The 23,202-nt window shown below is 44.2% G+C and overlaps 1 protein-coding gene across 3 annotated transcripts in view; it reads right to left on the reverse strand.

Annotated features, from left to right (window-relative positions):
• man1a2 (mannosidase, alpha, class 1A, member 2) overlaps positions 1-23,202 on the reverse strand; it is a 210,445-nt gene that overhangs the window by 82,241 nt on the left and 105,002 nt on the right. For all 3 annotated transcript variants that reach the window (XM_070544080.1, XM_070544081.1, XM_070544082.1), the window contains 2 exons: positions 20,257-20,375; positions 3,899-3,979 (listed from right to left, as the gene is read on the reverse strand). In XM_070544080.1, coding sequence (XP_070400181.1) covers positions 3,899-3,979; positions 20,257-20,375 — 200 coding nt within the window. The remainder of the gene's footprint in view (positions 1-3,898; positions 3,980-20,256; positions 20,376-23,202) is intronic.

The raw sequence follows: 23,202 nt of genomic DNA on the forward strand, positions 1-23,202 counted from the left end.
AGCCAAAACATGTATAGAAATAATAAATGTCTTCTTCATACATTCTCCTGCAATACCCTGGTCCTGTAGAATGAGCCCTGGCATTTTTACTGTGATTGCCTGTTTTTCTGTAAAATCACAGAAAAAGAGAGCTGCTCGGGTCGAGCAGGCTGCTTCATGCGCGTTCACGCTCAGGCATAGCCCGTAGCATTTGCTATCAGTAGCTTTAGCAGCAGAGAGAGAGGCAGTGCCAACTCAGCGACTTTGTCGCTGTTCTTAACGCCTAGTGATGAACCTAGCTACATTTCTGAGGACCCTTAGCTACTTTCTGTAGAACTTTCTTCTAGATATTTCCTGCAAATTAGCAACAAAATAACCATTTTCGCTCCGAACCATTCTTTGAACGTTGTTTCAGGTGTCTTCAAGGATATGAATGTTACAGATACTGTGAATGTTACTAGAGTGTAGCTCATCTTGTAAGATGTCTGACTCCCATGCAGAAGACCTGGGTTTGATTCTGGGTGTGAACATAGTTCATTTAGAGTTTCTTTTTTACATTAATGGTATATATTTTTACAGTAAGATGCCCACATTTTTATTTGAGACTTGCCGGACGGCATTGAATTCACAGATAAAAAAGATGTGGGTTCAACTTTCATTTTGGAACAATTTTTCAAGCAAGGGAAGGGAATGATCTGAGCATGCAGGAGGACTGACCCATCATAAACCTTTGTCAGCTGTGCTGAAGAGAAATTATCTTTATGTAAAGAGTCAATCTTTCTCGCATTGGTCTTTTGTCCTAGAGACCTCTGTGGTTCACCCACACATGCTGGTCCATATCCAGACTGATTTTGGTTTTGGTTGGTCCTTCTGCCATTAGAGGATGGACCACAAGTTCTCAGTAGGATTGAGGTCTGGGGAGATTCTTGGACCTGGATCCAACATGCTGATGTTGTTCTTGAACCACTTAGTTCTGATCTGATCCTTTTGGCCTGGTGCTACATAACGGTGGAAAACACATTGTTAATCACCAACTTGATGATGGTCAGTTGGGGGGGGGGGTTCCTCTGGCAAGATGTTTAAGTACCATTCTGATTTTCAACTGGGCTCAGGTTGCTTTACATCCATTTACAGCAGCACATTGGACTGATGAGAAAAATAACCTTTTAGCCTCCAGACAATCAGAAAGGTGATTCATCAGAGAAAATGACTTTCTCCCAGCCCTCAGCTGTTGGAGCCCTGGCTTTTAGCAGAACATCGGTCTATCTCTTGTTTTGGCAAGAAGAGGCTTCTTTGCTTCCCGTCCTGACACCAGTCCGTCCTCCAAAAATCCCCTCACTGAGCTACAGATGGGTGCTGCCATTCCTGAACATTAATGGTGGATCCAGATCCCACAGCTGGATCTGCTTTAGGAGACAGTCCTGGTGCTGCTGGACCTTCTTGGGGACCCTGACGTTTTCTTCATAATAATTCATGCTTTTCTCTTTGAGGTTTATGTCAATCCAACAAAGGGGTTATTCAGATACTGTCTGTCTTACTAGTGGCAACGTTTTGATCTGTGAAGCCCTTCTGATGCTAATCAATGACGACTGTATGCCTTTCCTTGCTGGTAACTATGGTTACCAGAGGATGAACTTTACTCGCTCTTTTAAAGCTTGCTGTCTGATGTTCTAACTCAAATTAGCCTCTTCACCTGAGCTAACACGAGGATCCCTGAAATGATGTCAGAAAGTACTTCTGAGGAACTAAATGAACCTACTCACTATCAAATATCTACTAACACATATTTATCTGAGGATGTCTTTAGTGAAAAGGTTAGCGTCACATTTCAGATCCCCACCATGTCTTCGAGCCCCTGGAACATGATACAACAGCTTCTGGGTACCGTTCAAACTCTTAAAAGTAGAAAAGTGAATGGTTCAAAGTTATTTAATCTGTGTGAATGACTTGTATTCAGCTGAAAGAGACGTGATATTAGGCTTGCTGTGAATGGTGAACGTTCAGATTTGCATGAAAATCGTGATTGTGTGAAGAAGCTGCTGATCCCTTCGAGCGGCAGAACTAAAGGCCTGTTAGAACCACCTGTGGACACAGACTGAGCGCTGCAATCTCTGCAGCAGATGAACTGAAATAGTGTCAGCTCATGGGGAACGCAGATGGAAAAAGAAAGTTCTATTTTCCATTGTTTACATTTTTCCCAGCTTTATTAATGTTCCCTATTTATTTATCGTTTTACTTTCCTGCCTCTACATTTAGACTCATCCTCACCCTCCTACCCCCCCCCCCCCAATGCTCCATCTATCAATCTCTCCCTCCGAGCCCTTCAACCCTCCATATCCCTCTCTTCCCGCCGCCCACAGCTTCTGTTATTACTCGAGTGGGCTCTGATGAATGAGTAAGTTTGACGGAGGTGGAGGTGTGTGAGGGAATGAGAAGGAGAGCGAGAGAAGAGTGGTGTTTTGTCTGTACCGCCACAGCAAGTGAATTAGCAAACCTGTTTATGGGTTTACGTAACTCAACCCACAGAATTAGCATTTTCACGGGGGTTTGCCAGAGACCGCAGGGCAGTTCAAATGAGTCATTAGTGGGAGGAGGTCAGATTTGTTTCTGAAGGGTCATCTGCTTCATCTGTCTCTATGTGTGTCCCTGTGATGGACAGATGACCTGTCCAGGGTGTCCCTCGCCTGTCTCCTCATCCTGCACAGGAAGGAGCTGTTACAGAAAGTGTGGACGAAGGTCATCTTATGAAGACCAAATATAAAACCCAGAGAGAGCCCTCAGGACAAACCTCCAGGCGTGGACGCCAACACAGAACGACCTCAGAAAGACGCCAGAAAAGTAAGAACAGCTAAAATCAGACTCTTGTTTAATTATGACAAACCCACAGAGCTGGAAGGCTGGATTTAAAGGTAACTGGACTTAGAAGCAGCAGCAACGTTTACCCGTTTGTCTCCAAACAGAATAAGAGAAAGTAGAACAGAAAAAACAAAGCATGATTTATTCATGAGATAAGAGACAAAGGCTCAGAAATCAGAAGAAAAGTTTCTTTCCTAATGTTTTCTGCATTGTTCACTTCTAATTTGTAGCGTTGAGTACTGAATTCTGTACTTTTTAAGGTACCGACCAAATTCCATAGGACCGACTGAGTACCGATTCACGTCATTTGAAACAGTGCCTCGTTTCGGTACCCGTCCTTCATAACGAGAACTTGCCTAGACAGCTGCACATGTGCAAGAGCGTTATGTCGTCGGTCGCTGTGAGCGAGTTGTAAACAGAGCAGCATGGTAGAAAGAACGCACGCTAAAGCTTGGGTCCACTTCACTAAATGTGATGGGAAACTGGGTGACGATGAAACCAGTGACGATAGTGAGACATCCTTTTCTTAATCTGCTCCGGTAGGTAAATAAAATGTTAAAGATAACGTTAGCTTGATTTGTTAGCTTCCATTGCCACCATTGTTATCAGCTAATGGTGCTTTCGCTTTCTCCTTGGAAATTCTAACTTCCCAGTAGGAAAAATCTAAGAAAAAGCACGGCAAAAGGAATGAAGATACACAGTAAATTTAGTTCACAGTAAAGATGTTTGCTTCAGTTTAATTATCAGCTTATAAAACTACAAGGACGATGTTAAAATGCAAACTGTTGAATGTTATTTATCGTGATATTTATCAAATATGTTTACATATTGAGAAAAATATATATTTAATTATAAAAGAGAATTAAAATATTAAACACTCAAAAGTATCGAAAATTGGTACCGTTAAGTACCGGTATCGATTCCTAGGTACCGGGAATTAGTACCGAATCAATTCAAATGTCAAAGGTAGCCATCCCTACTAATATGTAATTAACATAAACAAGCATAACGTTATCTACTCAGCCTGGTTCTTTTATAATGTTTGTGAGATCCAAGCACTTACTTCCTGTCCTGAGAGGTAGTATGCAGCCAGCAGGCCTCCTATGAAACGGATGTTGACCTCGAACACGGACACCTCAGCATTCTGGGAAAACAAAGAGAATTTTCAACAAAGTTACAAAAACATGATGTAAAACTAAATAAGCAGTAGGGTTTCACTGCTTTGTCTTAAAATGTGTTTTGAGTTTCCACAGAAAACTCTCCGGATTTAACTGTTCTTAGTGAGCTACTGCACTTGGTTTCATTTCAGAAGAAGAAACAAAATAAAACAACAAAGCACTTCACAAGAACAACAAGTACAATTAAAAAACATGAGGAAGAAAAAGGAAAATGAATAAGAAAAGGTAATACGGGATCCTGGAAAGACGGGAATGGAAGACACAGCAGCATGTAGAGGAGTCAGGAAGAATCAACAGGTGAGTTGCCAGCTGCTTTTAAAGGAGACCACTGAGTCCACCGATCTGTCTTCTCACAGAGAAGAAACGTTCAGACAGATAAGAGGAGAACCACCCCAGAGTTGTTCCTGATAGGTCTACTCAGCACTATCCAGCAGCAGGTGATGACCAACAGTGTTAAGCTAGAGAAGACTAGAGTTTGCACCAAAAATGGCTTTGAAATCTACACTGAACTAAAATAGAAATGCAACACTTGCTTGTGCTCTAATTATCATGAGCTGAACTCAAAGTTCTAAAGTTTTCTCTTTATATACAAAAGACCTGTTAGTCTCTAAATGTGTTCACAAACGTGTGTTAGGTAGCGCTTCTCCTTGGCCGAGATAACCCGCCCCACCTCACAGGTGTGGTATATTAAGGTGCTGATAAGACAGCATGACCTTGGCCCTGGTGTGCCTTAGACTGGCCACAATAAAAGGCCACTCAGGTCAGAAAACCAATTAGAATCTGGTGTGGCCACCACTTGCCTCATGCTGTTCAACACATCTCCGTTGCATCAGGTTGTGTGGAACACACAGTCGTTTACGGCGATCCAGAGAATTCCAAACATGCTCAATGGGTGACATGTCTGGTGGATATGCTGGCCATGCAAGAACTGGGATATTTTCAGCTTCCAGGAATTCCGTACAGATCCTTGCACTATGGGACCATGTGTTATCATGCTGCAATATGAGGTGATGGTCGAGGATGAATGGCCCAACAATGGGCCTCAGGATTTCGTCACGATATCACAATGCCATCATGGCAGCAGTAGCTCAGGAGGTAAGAGCGGGTTGTCCAGTAATCAGAAGGTTGCAGGTTCCATTCTGGATCCAGACAGAGAATTCTGTTGTTGTGTCCTTGGGCAATACACTTAACCCACCTTGCTGCTGATGGTGGTCAGAGGGACCGGAGGCACCTGTGCTCGGCAGCCTCACCTCTGTCAGTGCGCCTCAGGGCAGCTGTGGCTACATCGTAGCTCATCCCCACCAGTGTGTGAATGTGTGTGTGAATGGATGAATGGTGCACTGTAGTGTATAGCGCTTTGCAGTCCTCTGACTCTGAAAGACGCTATACAAGAACATGTCATTTATCATCATCAGTAAAATGCACCTATATTTGTTGTCCCTAACATACGCCTGCCCATACCATAACCCCACCTCCTCCATGGGCCACCAGATACACAACGTTGCCATCAGCAAACCGCTCACCCACACAACGCCACACACGCTGTCTGCCGTCTGCCCGGATCAGCGAAAACTGGGATTCATCCATGAACAGAACGCCTCTCCAACGTGCCAGACGCCATCGAATATGAACATTTGCCCATTCAGGTCGGTTACATCGACAAACTGCAGTCAGGTTTGTGGATCGATGTGTTTTATTTCTGGTTGTACAAAATGTTCATGACTGCAGCTTAAACACCGACCAGGGAAATCTCCTCTCAGCTGGTGAGGATTCTGAGAGTCCTGACACCTTCCACTTTTTTTTTTAAGCGCTGCTTTTGCATTGATGCCAAGTTCTGTCAAGTCAAACATTTCAGCTGCGAAACCTTAAAAATAAACACAGGAAACAGATTTCCAGTTCCAACAGAATATATCTCTTATTAACAGAGAACTATTGTACAGAGTTTATTCACAGAGAAGTGTGGTTCATGTCTGGATATCTGTCTTTCCTTTGAACACCACAAATCCAGCCGATCACCTGTGAGTTCTTTGAAGCAGGTTTGGTTTTGGCCTCTTGGCTGGAGCAAAAAAAGATCTGAATCTCTGCTGAAACAAAGACCTCTTGCCTTTGATTCTCTAGAAGCAGGTAGCATTCTTCAAGCTTTTACTCTGCATGAGAGAATCTGAGCAAAGCTACAAATACAGAGAAACCTTGAACTAAAATTATTTACTCACTTTAAAATGGTTGGTGTGTGTGTGTGTGTGTGTGTGTGTGTGTGTGTGTGTGTGTGTGTGTGTGTGTGTGTGTGTGTGTGTGTGTGCGCGCGCGCGCATGCATCAATGGGTTAGAAAATCTATACGAAAACACAAACTGTAAGCTACAGAAAAACACACTATAATATGTGTAAATAAAATAGCGTTGTTTTTTTTTTGTCATAGCTGCGTGTTGACGAAGGCATTCCTTTCAGCCGTTATTGCGGAACTAAGGAGGGACTTGAGGTGCAATCCATTTCTCAGCCTGTAGACGGTGCAGTTGAAAAATAAAATATGGATTTCTGCTTTAAGTACATATCTACTTGTGTCTTAAAGAAAAGATCAAGTCAAAATCGTCTAAAGTTGAAGCCCAAGCCAAACAAGTGCTCTTCTGAGCCAGTGCCTTATTTGTAGTTTTTCTCCATCACAGCAAAGCATTAAAGCCCCCGAACATTTCTCAACAAACACAGTGCAATGTGGCAGGCTAGCAGTGCTGGGAAAGTTACTTTAAAAAGTATTTTGTTATAGTTACTGATTACTTTGTCGAAAAAGTAACTCGGTCACTTACTGAGTTACAAGATTATTAAAGTAACTAATTACCAAGAAAAATAATTATTTCGTTACTTCTTTTCATTAAAGAATGCAGAAAAAATGGGTTCCCCTCTTAATTAAATTCACTTAATTTAGTATAAATTACTACAATAGTGAAATATAAATGACTAATGACTGGAACATAATAAAATGTACGTCCAAATGTTTTTTTTATAAAACGGAATAATTGAAATAAATGGGCACTTAACAGGAGGAACTACTAACAGGAGCATTACACTAATCTAGACTATTAAAATGTCACTGTGTGATATTTAACAACACCTGTAAAGGTTCCTGAGCCTTTAAATGGTCTCAGTCTAGTTTAATTACTGAAATAAATGTAATTATGGCAAGTATTCCAATTTTTCCAGCTTCACATAATTGTGTGTTTTTAGCAGCATTTCTGTTGCTGCTAATCTAGTAACGGTTAAATAAATAAATAAAAATCCTTTAAAATGACACTAGAAGAGCCACAGATCTGATGGAGGACTTAAATGTACTAACGTGGATCAGACCCAACCACAGAAGAGCTGAAGCTGGGTGGTAAACACTAGAGGTGCGAATCTTCACTTGTCTCCTGATTCGATTACGATTATTGGGTCAACGATTCGATGTCCCGATGCATCACGGTTATTTCATATAGATTTGTTTTCATTGATAAATAGAAAATGTCAGATAATTGCTTTTTATTTATTTTTTTTTTTTTATCAAAAACGTAATTGACACAAACTGCCATCCCTCAAAAGCTCTCCATTGACAACAGGGTTGGACAAAACATTTTAAACATTTAAAAAGATTTAACAAAGTAAAACAATCTGTTTCCTCGTTCAACACCACGCCTCAGGCTGAGAAAACACGCTTAGCAAAAACTCACAAAATCTAAAAAAGTACTGAAAACCTACAGGACACATAATGCAATAATTAAATGCATAATGGGTTCATATATGAGTGTTTAATGTCTCTGAGCAGCTCTAGAGTGAAATATTTATGCCGCAGTTGAAGGGTGTCAGAAGTAACACCAAATGAAATGTTTGACTTAGTTTGTGATTTTATTTGAACCCAGTGGTTCATTTCTGAAATGTTGGAGAATGAATCAAATTCTGTTTGATGCAGAAAATAATAAAACATAAAACAAATTCTACACTTCCAATAATATTAAAGATGTGTGTTTTATTCTTTCTGATAATAACACCAGCAGAAGGCTGTGGGTTGGATTAGGTTTAAATTACCCAGCTGATGGATCAGCTTCACTAACCAGCTAACTACAAACCTTTCCACTAACCCTCACCATGTAACCCTCATGTCCATGCTGTCTCTGGAGGAGCAGATAGGACACAATACCTCCTGTAACTTAAAATGAACCAAAGCTTCCTCCCAGTTTCTCTTTCAGCTGAATTTAACATCAGTTTATCATCATGAAACAAAATAAAGTGGAACAAAAACTTCTATCTTCTATTTCTCTCTCCTTTTAACTTCTCTGTGTCCCTAAATAAAAGAGACAGACGATTACACTGCAGCTGCCGTCATTGACCCCGCCCCCTCCCCAAGACCGGATGTCCCGGCATCGCAACTCTGACTGAGCGCTTCCAGGAGAAATAATAATTAAATTATGAAAATAATAATGCGTGCTAGGAGGAGCGTCCTCCGATCCTCTTTCTTGTGTGAGCAGACAGTCTCTCTCTCTCTCTCAGTTGCTGATCGAGCGAGCGGAGCGCACCACGCGACAACCCGCTCAATTAACATAATTCACGGCCCAAACCCAACAGAACCGGTCGGGCTGATTCGGTCCCGGTTCGGTCTCAGGTTACAACTCTAGCGCTCAGCCCTGCAGTACCACATTAAGGCGGAACCACTTGGTAAATGTGGAGGATGCTCACTCTGACAGATTTGGATGCTGCGCTGGTGCCGCCGTTAAAAAACTAAACTACATTCCACTATAATCGATTATGGCGTACTCTTCTACGATGCTGAATCGTTTATGTCCGCATCCCGATGCATCGATTATTTGATTATTTTCCTCAGCTCTAGTAAACACACACAGGTAACACCTGAACGCCATGACATCGGATGCATCTGTGTTACAGCGGCACTAAAGACATGATCAGGAACAGGTTACTGTTGGATGATCTAGGAAGGCAGAAGATCAGGACGTCTGAGCGATGAACAGGTGAGTGGACCTTCGAGACGTCCTCCTGTCACGCCAAGAAGAACACGGCTGCAGCTGCGAATCTGCGAGTCGGCAGCCGTAGACTATTCATCACGTCTTCCTCGTTCTTCACGGGCACGATGCGTTTGGATGAAAACATCCACCTCTTTAGCTCCCGATCAGCTGATGACGGCTTCAACACACTGAATTAGTAACGCACGCACTTTCTTATCAGTGACGGAAACGGCGTTATGATAAAAGAAGACGGTAACTAATTACAGTGGTGTGAAAAACTATTTGCCTCCTTCCCTGATTTCTTATTCTTTTGCATGTTTGTCACACAAAATGTTTCTGATCATCAAACACATTTAACCATTAGTCAAAGATAACACAAGTAAACACAAAATACAGTTTTGAAATGATGGTTTTTATTATTTAGGGAGAGAACAAAATCCAAACCTACATTGCCCTGTGTGAAAAAGTAATTGCCCCCTGAACCTAATAACTGGTTGGGCCTCCCTAAGCAGCATTAACTGCAATCAAGCGTTTGTGATAACTTGCTACGAGTCTTTGACAGCGCTCTGGAGGAATTTTAGCCCACTCATCTTTGCAGAATTGTTGTAATTCAGCTTTATTTGAGGGTTTTCTAGCATGAACCGCCTTTTTAAGGTCATGCCATAGCATCTCAATAGGATTCAGGTCAGGACTTTGACTAGGCCACTCCAAAGCCTTCATTTTGTTGTTCTTCAGCCATTCAGAGGTGGATTTGCTGGTGTGTTTTGGGTCATTGTCCTGCTGCAGCACCCAAGATCGCTTCAGCTTTAGTTGACGAGCAAATGGCCGGACATTCTCCTTCAGGATGTTTTGGTAGACGGTAGAATTCATGGTTCTATTTATCACAGCAAGCCTTCCAGTTCCTGAAGCAGCAAAACAACCCCAGACCATCACACTACCACCACCATATTTTGCTGTTGGTATGATGTTCTTTGCCTGAAATGCTTTGTTACTTCTAGCCCAGATGTAACGGGACATTTGTCTTCCAAAAAGTCCAACTTTTGTCTCATCAGTCCACAAGGTATTTTCCCAAAAGTCTTGGCAATCATTGAGATGTTTCTTAGCAAAATTGAGATGAGCCCTAATGTTCTTTTTGCTTAACAGTGGTTTGTGTCTTGGAAATCTGTCATGCAGGCCATTTTTGCCCAGTCTCTTTCTCACGGTGGAGTCGTGAACACTGACCTTAATTGAGGCAAGTGAGGCCTGCAGTTCTTTAGAAGTTGTCCTGGGGTCTTTAGTGACCTCTCGGATGAGTTGTCTCTGCGCTCTTGGGGTAATTTTGGTCGGCCGCCCACTCCTGGGAAGGTTCACCACTGTTCCATGTTGTTGCCATTTGTGGATAATGGCTCTCACTGTGGTTCGCTGGAGTCCCAAAGCTTTAGAAATGGCTTTATAACCTTTACCAGACTGATAGATCTCAATTACTTTTGTTCTCATTTGTTCTTGATTTTCTTTGGATCTTGGCATGATGTCTACCTTTTGAGGTGCTTTTGCTCTACTTCTCTGTGTCAGGCAGCTCCTACTTAAGTGATTTCTTGATTGAAACAGGTGTGGCAGTAATCAGGCTTGGGGGTGGCTACAGAAATTGAACTCAGGTATGAAACACCACAGTTGGGTTATTTTGTAACAAGGGGGGCAATTACTTTTTCACACAGGGCAATGTAGGTTTGGATTTTGTTCTCTCCCTAAATAATAAAAACCATCATTTCAAAACTGCATTTTGTGTTTACTTGTGTTATCTTTGACTAATGGTTAAATGTGCTTGATGATCAGAAACATTTTGTGTGACAAACATGCAAAAGAATAAGAAATCAGGAAGGGGGCAAATAGTTTTTCACACCACTGTAGATTACTCGATACTGAGAAAACAATTTTTTTAGTGACCTCATTATTTTAAATGGCGTTATTCTCATCACGGCTAGCTAGACACAAAACTGTTCAGGCCAGCGGTAGGCCTGCTGAGGCTACAGCACAGCGTGACTAGACCGACCTGCCGAGAACATATTTTCCTACAGTCTGTCTAGATTTCTCCACTAATACAGGTGAAACCCCAAACATTAAAATATGGTGCAAAAGTTTATTGATTGTCACTAATTGATCTTAAAATGTGAAACTAATCTATGAGATTCACTCATTACATGCTAAGCCAGATAATCTAGGCTTAAAACTGTCACACTAATCAGCTAATAAATCCAAAACCCCTGCTAAGTGTTCCTGAGCCTTTAGATGGTATCTCAGTCTAAGATGAATTACTGACATTAATGGACTTTAGCTACGTGTTATCATGTTTCCAGTTTCACCTGTTTTCTTCTGTAATGGCCCTTTGACAATCAGGCTGCATGACGACCCATTCAGCAAGAATAAATGGACAAGAAAATAAAATCAGAGTTTAAAGTAACAAACTGCACCTCAGTCAAAACACAGAGTTCTGCAGTAGCTCATTACGGCAGGTGAGGAGTAATCCGAGCAAACCAAGTTCCCGGCAAACATCTGTCAGCTTCACTAAAAGGCTCCGAATCAAATGGCGGGGAGAGGAGACCTCTAATCAAGTCAAATATTACAGCTTTCACTGAATAACAGCGCCGACGCTCAGCTGTGAGGACAAAATGACCAAATGTTACTTGTGAAGCTATATTCTGTCCCTCTGCAAAGACTAAAAACATCTCTTTACCTGCTGAAAGCACCACAGCATTTCATCACTGATGTGTTAAAGAACAGAATACATGAATGAAGAACTCCTTCCTCTGCATCACAGGACCCAGCTCATCACACTGGACAGAAACGACCTGACAGCGTTCATTCATCTCTTGATTCTCGCTGCATCGTTTAATCAGGATCCTCCTCTACAGGACTGATTAATACGATGGCTAACAAGGACTATTAACTTGGAGCCCGGTGGTGGATGCAGACCTCCCGCCGACACATCCATCATCTCAGGGCAAGCTGCAGCAGCGGGGTCCAACACGGACATTGGAGAGTCCAGCAGTGACTTACTGCTTGGCTCAACCTGACATGGCAGCTATTAAATCAGTCATTAGTGTGGAGTTGGAGGCAGGCGGAGGCTGAGCTGACAGCTGAAGGGACGGTGTGGGATAAAAGAGAACTGTTAGAAGTGTATTAGTCCACACTAGCAGGTACAGGCTGTTTACTAGTGGGCCATTCCCATCTGTACCAGGTCGGCCCGGGCCGGGTAGCGTAGGTTGTTTACATATCTGGGTGGCCTGGTATTTTTCCGGGCCAAACAAGGCTCATTCTCAGCCCTCTTCTCGAGGGGGTCTGCTTCAGGCCGACCAGGGCCAACACACCCACTGATTCACACCTTCCATTAGAGCAAGCCTCTGATTGGTGGGTAGAATCAGCCCACATGGGCTTAAGACAAGGATGTGTGGAATCAACCGGGCCAGGCTGGGGCCAACTGGGGCTACCCGGCCCGGGCCGACACGGTACAGATGGGAATTACACAACTCTGATCCTGATGTTTAGTTTTTGTCTTTGGTCTCTAGGACAGCATCACTTTTAACGGATCCTTGGTCATTTCATGGTAAAAGTTGAGGATCAAACAACAAGACCCAGATTACAGTGGTCCAAACCACTCCAACACACATCCCTCTGTACCTGAAGACCAAGCATAGATCCAGAGAGGTCATCCTCCAATGTGCCAGAGCGAGCAGCTTGTCCAAACTGGCTCAGGACATCAAATCAGAACTGGAGACGTCCTGACCAAGACCCTCTTCCCCTAACCCCGGGTTTCCACGGGAGCCGTCAGCAGCACGTTACTGCAGCAGCACGTCTAGCTGCTGCTTGGCCCTTCCCACGAGACGCGACGCAGCAGAGGAGCAGCTGTCACCGACAGGGCACGAAGTCACACGAGTGACTTCGTCAGTAAACACAACAACAAGCAGGAGAAAACTACAACATGGCTCCAAAATGTTTGTGTTTTTATATTCTGTCCGCTTTATAATCGCCAATATGGACCTGAAAAACAAAGGAGACCGCTAGCTAGGTGATAACTTTTCACGGGGCCGCACAGTTAGTAACCTTTTTTAAAGTAAAGCGACCGGAAGGCAGTACGTTCTTTATTCTGAAAATCTCGGGAGCTTCTCTCCATTTCCGCGTCCGATTTCCTGTCTTTCCTTCCCCAAAAATGTCGAACTTGACCCGTTTCAGAGGCGTCGCGCGTAGGAAATAGAACCGGCGCGTAAAGGCCGCGACATGCTGCTCCTGAGACGCGGCCGACTCGCGCTGCTGACGGCTGCTGACGGCTCCTGTGGAAAAGGTTCTGTTGACCACAGCCGTTCCTATCAGCAGCTATGACGTGCTGCTGCAGTAACGTGCTGCTGACGGCTGCTGTGGAAAGCCGGGGTTATGCTCAATACAGACCCGGACCACGAGCCCACACAGAGCTTCTGTCAAATAGATCACAGATACAGACCACGTGTTCGCTCCCAGGCAGGGAACAAAACGAGCAGAAGCTCCTCTCATGAAAACACAGACAAGTAATGAAACGTGACAAAGACTGATGTCTGAACTCCTAAATGGGAATCCAAACTAAAGCATTACTCAGGACTCAGAGCTCTGACTGGAAGCTGGGTACGGCTAAACAAATCTCTGATATTCAGAAGACCTGAGTGGGGTTTAGAGCGCCCGCTCCCAGCAGCAGGACGAGAACCCGGTTCGGAGGAGGCTGGAGCAAAAGGCCTAAAGTAGCCTACCGTCTCATTAATATGATGCAGCTGGAAGCAGCGCCTGAATCCTTCATGTTTAAACACAGCCATTAGTGACACACCTCCCTCCTTCCCAGGCTTGTTAACAGGAGCATCAGGTCTCATCCTCCTCTCGTCTCCTCCCTCTCCATCCTGTAATCTCCCTCTCCGCTCCCTCCTGTGGAATCAAAGAGGCTCTCGCCCGTTTTTATTATACTGCATGAGCTAATAGGCAGGTCTTTCCTCACTGCCTCCATATGCTGCCACTCTTATTGCATTTGCTTTACATTTTATAACTCTCCATCTTTTTCACAAGGAAAAAATCTCATTGTTTACTGCTAAAGGGGATTTTATTACCCCGGTGGCTCCGCCCAGCAGGCTTTTGAAAATCACCGTCCTAGAAAAGGACTGCAGAGGCTCCTCCGTTCATGTCTATCGCGTCTTACAGGATGGATGCACATTTTGTCTGTAATTTAGGATTTTCACTTCATGATTTCTACAACATGGCTGTCTAAATCTATTCTCACATCCATAGAGCCTTCTTCTGCTGAACTCCATCCAACTTCTTTTTTTCCCTTTCAGCTTTTCTTCCGTTTCAGCAGACTCGCTTCTGTCCCAGCAAAGCTCTGGCAATCTGATTTACAGGTTTTTAATTTAACACAACCTCATCCTCTGTTCCAGCTCTAAGTTTTCCCTGTGTTCCTCGTTCCACAGCTGGACTACAGTGATCCGGAGGTTAATTAGCCTTCCCAGTGTCAGAGTGTTAGGTCCCCTTAGCCTACCTGCTCCTGAGATTTCCTCAGAAGCCTGAACGTCAGACATTGGTGCCAGAGGACAGTAAAGAATGGAAAAGTGGGAGGAGAGAAAAAGAACATGCATATTTAAAAGGGAATTTAGCATAATTAAGTCAAAACAATGTCCCTTGTCCGGGGATCGGACCGCCAAGGCTCCCGCCTCGGTCTGCCACCCGATCCACACTACACCGGACCCTTCCTGTTCCTCCTGCGGGTGGTGGGTCCACAGTTAGATGAGCCCATGTATCCGGTTCGGGCTGGGCCCGGCCGGGCCCCATGGGCGAAAGCCCGGCCACCAGGCGCTCGCTCACGGGCCCCAACCCCAGGCCTGGCCCCAGGGTGGGACCCCGGTAACCCTCTGGGCTGGGTACTCCGACTTCTTGATAGTTCATCCATGAAAGATCTACTGATCCGAAATGAGTTTCCTCCGTAGGGTGGCCGGGCTCAGCCTTACCCCTTCTTTCCACCGCAGCCGTCAGCAGCACGTTACTGCAGCAGCACGTCTTGCTCGCGTAAGCAGCTGCTTGGCCCTTCCCACCAGAGACGAAGCAGCAGGGGAGCAGCTGTCACCGACAGAGCACGAAGTCACACAAGTGACTTAATCAGTAAACGCAACAACAAGCAGGAGAAAACTACAACATGGCTCCAAAAGGTTTGTGTTTTACGTTCTGTCCGTTTTAGAATCGCCAATACGGACCTGAAAAACAAAGGAGACCTCTTGCTAGATGATAACTTTTCACCGGGCCGCACAGTTAGTAAATTTTTTTAAAGTAAAGCAACCGGAAGGCAGTATGTTTCTTTATTCTGAAAATCTCGGGAGCTTCGCTCCGTTTCCGCGTCCGATTTCCTGTCTTTCCTTCCCCAAAAATGTCGAACTTGACCCATTTCAGAGGCGTAGCACGTAGAAAATAGAACCGGCGCATAAGGGCCGCGACATGCTGCTCCTGAGACGCGACCAACTCGCGCTGCTGACGGCTCCGGTGGAAAGAAGGGGTTAGAGATAGGGTGAGGAGCTCAGACATTCGGGAGGGACTCGGAGTAGAACCGCTGCTCCTCCGGATCAAAAGGAGCCAGTTGAAGTGGTTTGGGCATCTGGTCAGGATGCCTCCTGGACGCCTCCCTGGGGAGGTGTTTCGGGCATGTCCTGCCGGCAGGAGGCCCCCGGGTTGACCCAGGACACGTTGGAGAGGTTACATCTCCAATCTGGTCCGGTAACACCTTGGGGTCCTGCCGGAGGAGCTGGTGGAGGTGAACGGGGAGAGGACGGTCTGGAGCTCCCTAGTTGGGATGCTGCCCCCGCGATCCGGACCTGGATAAGCGGAGGAAGACGACGATGACGAAGTCAAAACATGGAAGCAAAGGACAGAAAGAGCAAAACAAGGTATGAGATCTGGGGGGTGGAGGGTCTAAATGAGAGTGGACAGTCAAAAGACAGGAGAAGAATAGAGAAAACGGGACATTTAGAAATACAGCTCACGATGGAGGCATCAACAGAATGACCCACTGTTGTGGACCAACGGGATGAAAGCCAAGGAGAAACGGAGGATGGATAGGAAAATTGAATATGGTGATCCTGAAGGCTGGAATAGAAGCTACAATAACTATAATGAAGAGGAAGAGATCTATCCAAAAAAATCAAAGTCGTAACAACAGCAGAGATGGAGAGCTGGAACAGCGACAGGTGGACCACAATAAAAGAGGAGGGAAACGGAGCTGAGGTGTAGGGTTGGTTAAAGTGAGTACTTTAGGAGCTCAATATATATATATATATATATATATATATATATATATATATATATATATATATATATAAAATCTACTTGTGACCAATAAGCTGTGATACTCTATCTAAATATAGAATATCAACCCTGCCTGGTCTTTATTGTGTTGAATCAGAAGATTCTAGGATTCTTTGTTTATTAAGGGATTGTGCACACTCTGTTTTCATTCAGAAAACAGTCAGGTTTACAAAAGTAAGAATTTATTTTACCAACAATTAAAACATAACAAGTAACTAAGCATTTACTGTGATGGATGGAACTAAAGGTGGTGTCTGGAACCTGTGTGTGAAATGCGATGTTGGTCAGAATTCCGTATCTCTAACACTAATGTCATTTGAAATCAAAATGATTTCCTTGAAAAGATGAGTCCATTAGCCTATGTGAACGCAAGCCTTGTCCACAAGTACCAGCATTCAGAGGGACAGCAGAGACTTAAAAGCACCTCCTGGTGATGTGGCTATCATGTTCCACTCCAGCAGCAGATGGATGAAGCTTACAAAGGTTTACGTCTCGGCCCGGCTGCTCCGGTCATCGCAGGATCGTCGGCTAGCAGTGCCTACACCACGCTCAGGACAATCCAGACTCTTCTCATGCATCGTTCCACAGATGTGGAATGACCTACCAAGGACTACCAGAGCAGGGGCTTCCTTTTCAATTTTCAAGAAACTCCTGAAGACCCTGCTCTTCAGAGAGCATCTTCTAAACTAGCACCCTCCCTTCACCCGTCCCCCCTCTCTACTGTCCACTCCTTGTTCCCTCCTCTCCATGATTCATCATGCTGCCTCACTGCCACCTACTGCTGACTGGAAATTGTTTGTTGTTGTTGTTGTTATTGTTGTTGTTAGCCTCAAGGGCAACATGTCGATTATAACTTGTAAGTCGCTTTGGACACAAGTGTCTGCTAAATACATAAACATAAACATCTCAGAGAGCTGAGTTCTGGATGTAAAACAGTTTGGTTTGCGTTAAGCTATGAGGTTGATTGTTATCAAAAACCCACATCAGACGCTATCTGTGTGTCCACATTACCCGTTTTCAGAGACCCTCTTGGTGGATCCGAAAGTCAGAGAGGCCGGATGACCGCTGGCACCGGAGGGCTGTAGAATACCGTAGCAGCGACCCTTCAGTCCAGAGATGTCTCGGGTCACGACAGACGGATGGAAGCGCGCGTCTGGTGGACTCTCAAGGAGTGGAAACAATATCAGCTTATTCTGCAGGAACTATTTTGTTGTACCAGCTTTGCAGGTGCGAAAAAGGTTTTGACGACGTGTCAAAATCTTTGGTTGGTTAATGAGGTGTGCTTCAGGTGGCCGGTCTGAAGCTTCTCTAGAACTAAAGAATCACCAGCATGATCTGGTTTTAATATTCTCATGTTATGATTGTAGCCAACCAAAGGTTGACAAGTTTGGATGCTACCAAGAATCTCAGAAACACACACCTTCTTTGATCCGGAGGCTCTGATCTGGGTAAAAGGTTAATTATGTGTCATGGACTTAACTTTACCTTACTCTGTACTTGTGTGAGTGCAAATGTTATGACCTTGTCAAGTAAACATGCTGAAACAATCACTGAGCACAGATTAGTGAAACATTTCACTATTTATAATTATTATAAATAGCAATAACAAACATTTATTTAATGATTAACTGGCTTAAGTTTTATAAGTTTCCCCTACAGATCACAACATGCCCTATAGGTTATAAATTGTAAGTTGCTTTGGATAAAAGCGTCTGCTAAATGAATAAACATAAACATAAGTTCATGTTTAATTTTAAAATCTTCATTCTTTGAAGCGAGGTGTGAGGGACCTTGGAAAGAACAGGATGTCAATGTTATGATTCGGAGAAGTCAACAAGCAGTTGATCTTGTGGCTTGTTGGCAGGTAGAATATAAAATCCACCTCATAGGATTGAATTAGGTCTGTTGATGACCTGTAGGTCATCTGTAGGTGAAAACTGACCATTTGTGGACATTACAGGGGACAAGAGGAACAGTGAGATGGAAGAGAAAAACATGAAAACAAATCAAAAGATGAAACTATAAATAATGAAACGGAATGAAATGACGGTTTCCCCTCTCCTCTGACACAGGACAAGTCTGCATGAGATATGGCCTCAAGGTCTCATGCATTTGTTATAAACTGCTTATTTTCAGCTCAACAGAACAATGAAGAAAGGAGTCTTTCCTTTTAATTAAAGAACTCTATTTTAATAAAGCTAATAATGCAAAGTGTTAGTCAATAAATAAGATGTGACCAATCTGTGAAATCAAAATATTAATTACTTTATTATAATCCTATAGAATACAATAAGTAATATGACTTTAAATGTTTCCACTAGGACTGATCTCACGTAGCGTTAAGAGACATGACACATTACTTTACTGATCCAATCAGAATCTGCCAGATCTGACGGGGGCGTGGTTTTGGTGGTGTTTGGTAAAATTTGTCAACTTTTCATTAGACCATAAACCAAAACATCCGAAGTATAAAACTATGCCCACGTCATCTTTAACGCCAGTTCAAAGCGTTCTAGAGAAGTATCGGAGTGGCCAATCCGTAACTTTCCTCTTCAGCCGAAAGAACCAACGATAAGCTGGATAAAATCTGTTGCTGTTCCACCTGCTGCAACGGTTCCTTTCAGAATAAAAGCTGAACCATCACGACCCAGGTTTGGGTCTCACCAGACGCCAACAAAATTGTTGTGACCCGGAAGTATCTCAAGACGGGTGGTCGGCTGCTGTGGCTGCTTCTACAGGCTCCAGAAAGGTCAAGCTGGACCTTTACACCACCTGATCTAGACGGGGACTTCCACTCAGGGTAGGTAGACCGACAAATGGCGTTGAATGTGTTTATGAACCTCCTAACCAAAGCTTAACGTGAAAAAATCACCTTCACTCCCACCAGAACTAATCGTTTCTTCGGATTTGCTGGTTCTGAGCAACATTCCACACTACACCATTCACCGTCTCATTCACCTTAGTTACACCATACATTTAGTGTTAAAGTTAGTCTATTTTAATTTGTTTAGTAATAAATCTTTAAACTTTTAAACTTGATACTCTCTCTTCTGTTGTCTCTGAGTGAATACGAAGCTGTTATCTAATCCCTGCAATAAAAAGTTCCAATCTTCTGGTTTAAAATAACCTCACAGATCCGTAAGGTTGATTTCATATTTCCTATGGAATCTTTTGTATTATGGCTCATTAACTAACATGTAATTTAAATCATTACAATAACAACAAAATGCTCCAAAAGATGAAACTAAGGCGGGTCTTCTTCTATGATCTATAACTGTAACGATTGTTTACGTTTGTATTAAGCCATCTTTTTCACCAGTATTAGTGAAATGTTTATTCTTTCAGCTTACTGTGATTGGGGTGATCTAATGGGCCATTCCCATCTGTACCGGGTCAGCCCGGGCCGGGTAGCCCCAGTCGGCCCCAGCCTGGCCCGGTTGATTCCACACATCATTACCTTAAGTCCATGTGGGCTGATTCTGCCCACCAATCAGAGGCTTGCTGTAATGGAAGGTGCGAATTTGCTGTCAGCAGTGGGCGTGTTGGCCCTGGTCGGCCTGAAGCAGACCCCCTCGAGAAGAGGGCTGAGAATGTGCCTTGGTTGGCCCGGAAAAATACCAGGCCACCCAGATATGTAAACAACCTACGCTACCCGGCCCGGGCCGACCCGGTACAGATGGGAATGGCCCATAAGCTGCGGAAAATGTTGCCCATGACAACAGATGGGCCAATCATAGAAATCCCAGTAAACAGAATATGTTCATGGGAATGAAACCAGCTGCGGCCCCTTTAAGGACCAGCTCTCTCCTGATTGGTTAAAAAGCCTTTATAAAACAACATGGTATCCAGTTTCACACCAATAATGGTGTGAGTTATTCCCAGTCTCTTGCATAAATGAAGCACGAGAAGTGTGGTTGTTACTCACCACACTGAAGTCCAGATTCTGCTCTATCCACTCCTGGCCATCTTTGAACTCGTCGTGCAGACCCATGATGTACAGAGTATCGACAGCATCCACAATGGTGGCTCCTAGCTGAGAATTACCTGGATGAGACCAATATTAAAACACATTAGTTCCATTTGCCCACCCAGTCTCCGCTCATGCCTCTCAACTGGCCATTTAAAGACATAAACTCCTAAGAATCACATTATTTGGAGTTAAAATTTATTATAATTTTATTCCTGCTTATTAAATTGAAATTAGACTCCATCCATGTATGTTGAACAACTCAGTCTCTAAAGGATCTAGGACAGGATCTCATCTCCCCAGCAGCAGTCCAGACCACAATCTGATCAGCACACATATAATACTTGTATATTTTGTTCAAAGTGGCACCATTTCCTCTCAGCTACTGCCTGCCCTGCTTGAGCTCCTGAGCCTGTCCACCATCCCTTCTCATCTTCGACTCCATTCAAAATCAGAGCATCTGGCTTCATGCAGCGCTGCAGCAGCATTATCATCATCATAGGCAGAAAGCTCTAAATCTAAAAATACACTGCGGTCAGGCAGGCAGAGATAATAACAAGATGCCCTGGCTGTCTGCCGGATCTTGACAGATTGGCTCGGCTGTTGGTGGAGCAGAGCCCCTCTTGTGCTCCACACAATCCCCATTTGCCTCCCGTCTGTCGCTTTCACCTACAGGAACGCTCCAGGCATTCGCGGCATTCTGATACCATCAACACCAAGGGAGAGGAACATCAAAGTTACAGAGTCAGAAAATATTATCTGTAAGTGGCGGGTTTGAGGAGCAGAGCTCACTTTGGATACACGACTAAGATCCAGCAGCCTTGTTTCTTCTTCTGCACCACCTCTAAGATTATAATATTAACAATAATAATAATAATTAAAGCTGCAAGCAGCGTCGTTCGGCCCTCGCAGCGAAGCTGCTCGCCCTCCTTCCGCACCCCCTCCGCTCCATCCCCGACGCTCTCCAAACCCAGCTCCGCGCTTGTCCATCCTGGACGGCAGCCGGGGGCACCAGGGCACGTCTGGCAGAACAGAAAGTCAACCACCCCGACACCAGAAACCGTGAACGGCCTCCTCGTCCACACCTCACCCTGATTCAGCATCCCCTCTGAGCCCAGCATTACACGTCTCACCACTAGGAGATACTCTATCTTTACCACACTGGTGATGTGATGTTCAGTCTCTGGCAAATCGGAGGCTGTTTGTGGAAGTTACAGTCAAACGTAAGGTCACAGCGTCACGCCAGAAATCGCCATGGCATCAAAGCTCCTCCCTTTCTGAAAAGCTATCAGATCTGAATAGTCATTAGAACATCATGAAGACAGTGCATGACCTTAGTGTCATGTTGACTAAATTAGAGGGGACAAATATGGGCATTTCACCATAAAACAGAAGACTTCCTGTAGTCAGGGGGCGGGGCTTAGGTGATGCCAGCTGTCCACATTGTCACTGTCTTCAGATGTGGTCAGTGATCACACGGACAAAGTTTGAAATTGATCTGATCATGCACAATGGAGTTATTGAGTCAAGTAACGTAATGGCGACTGGTCAAAGTTTGAGGCTTAGCCACGCCCACACCTTTATACTTATTTAAAATCCGACGGTTGAATCTTTTCCTCTATGTCTTAAGAGTATATAGCAAGAGTTTGAAGGTGATCGGTGGAAAGGGCGACGAGACATCATTCTCCTAATAACGTGTGCGAAAACCACTAAATCGAGTACTTGGACCAAAATGGCCGACCTCCTGTGCGACATTGCGCTTGGCTCCAAGAGACTTTTTTGTAGGTCCTGAGACACTACATTAGTGTGCCAAATTTCGTGATCCTCAGTCAAAGCACGGCTTGGGGCTGACAGTTTTAATGGTCCTAGGGGGCGCTATTTCAGAAAATAGGCCACGCCCACAAACTTCAGCTGTCCAATTCTATTAGGGGTCAGAGTAGGATCACTCATCAGAAATTGTGTGGCGATGTCACAATGATTGAAGAAATGAGAGACAAACGTATTTCCATGGCGTGATGGCGAATTTCGCCATGCTCCCAAAGCCCCGCCTTTATTCGAAAGCTGCCAGTACTATAGACCAAGTGACCTCAACTTGTCTGCTGCTATTTGCCAGTGATTGCTGGTGATTGGTTAAAAGGAGTCCAATAGGGAGCTGTGAAAAAAAGAGTGGCGTGGCGACAGGTCAAAGTTTGAGGCTTAGCCACGCCCACACCTTTATACTTATTTAAAATCCGTAGGTTGAATTTTTTCCCCTTTGTCTTAAGAGTCTATAGCAGAAGTTTGAAGGTGATTGGTGAAAAGGGCAATGGTGTAACACTCTCCAAACAATGTGTGCGAAAACCACTAAATCGACTACTTGGACCAAAATGGCCGACTTCCTGTGCGACTTTGCACTTGGCTCCAAGAGACTTTTTTGTAGGACCGGAGACACCACATTAGTGTACCAGATTTCGTACTCCTCAGTCAAAGCATGGCTAGGGGCTGACAGTTTTAATGGTCCTAGAGGGCGCCATTTCAGAAAATAGGCCACGCCCACAAACTACAGCTGTCCAAATCTATTGGGGGTCAGACTAGGATCACTCACCAGACATTTTGTGGTGATGGCACGATAATTGAAGAAATGAGAGGCAAACGTATTGCCATGGCGTGATGGTGAATTTTGCCATGCTCCCAAAGCCCCGCCTTTTTTCAAAACCTGCCAGTACTGGAGACTAAGTGACCTCAACTTGTCAGCTGCTATTCGCCAGAGATTGCTGGCGATTGGGTAAAAGGAGTCCAATAGGTAGCTGTGAAAAAAAGAGTGGCGTGGTGACAGGTCAAAGTTTGAGGCTTAGCCACGCCCACACCTTTATACTTATTTAAAATCCGACGGTTGAATTTTTTCCTTTATGTCTTAAGAGTCTA

This window comes from Nothobranchius furzeri, chromosome 14 (assembly GCF_043380555.1).
Source record: "Nothobranchius furzeri strain GRZ-AD chromosome 14, NfurGRZ-RIMD1, whole genome shotgun sequence".
NCBI classification, from domain to species: Eukaryota; Metazoa; Chordata; class Actinopteri; order Cyprinodontiformes; family Nothobranchiidae; genus Nothobranchius; species Nothobranchius furzeri.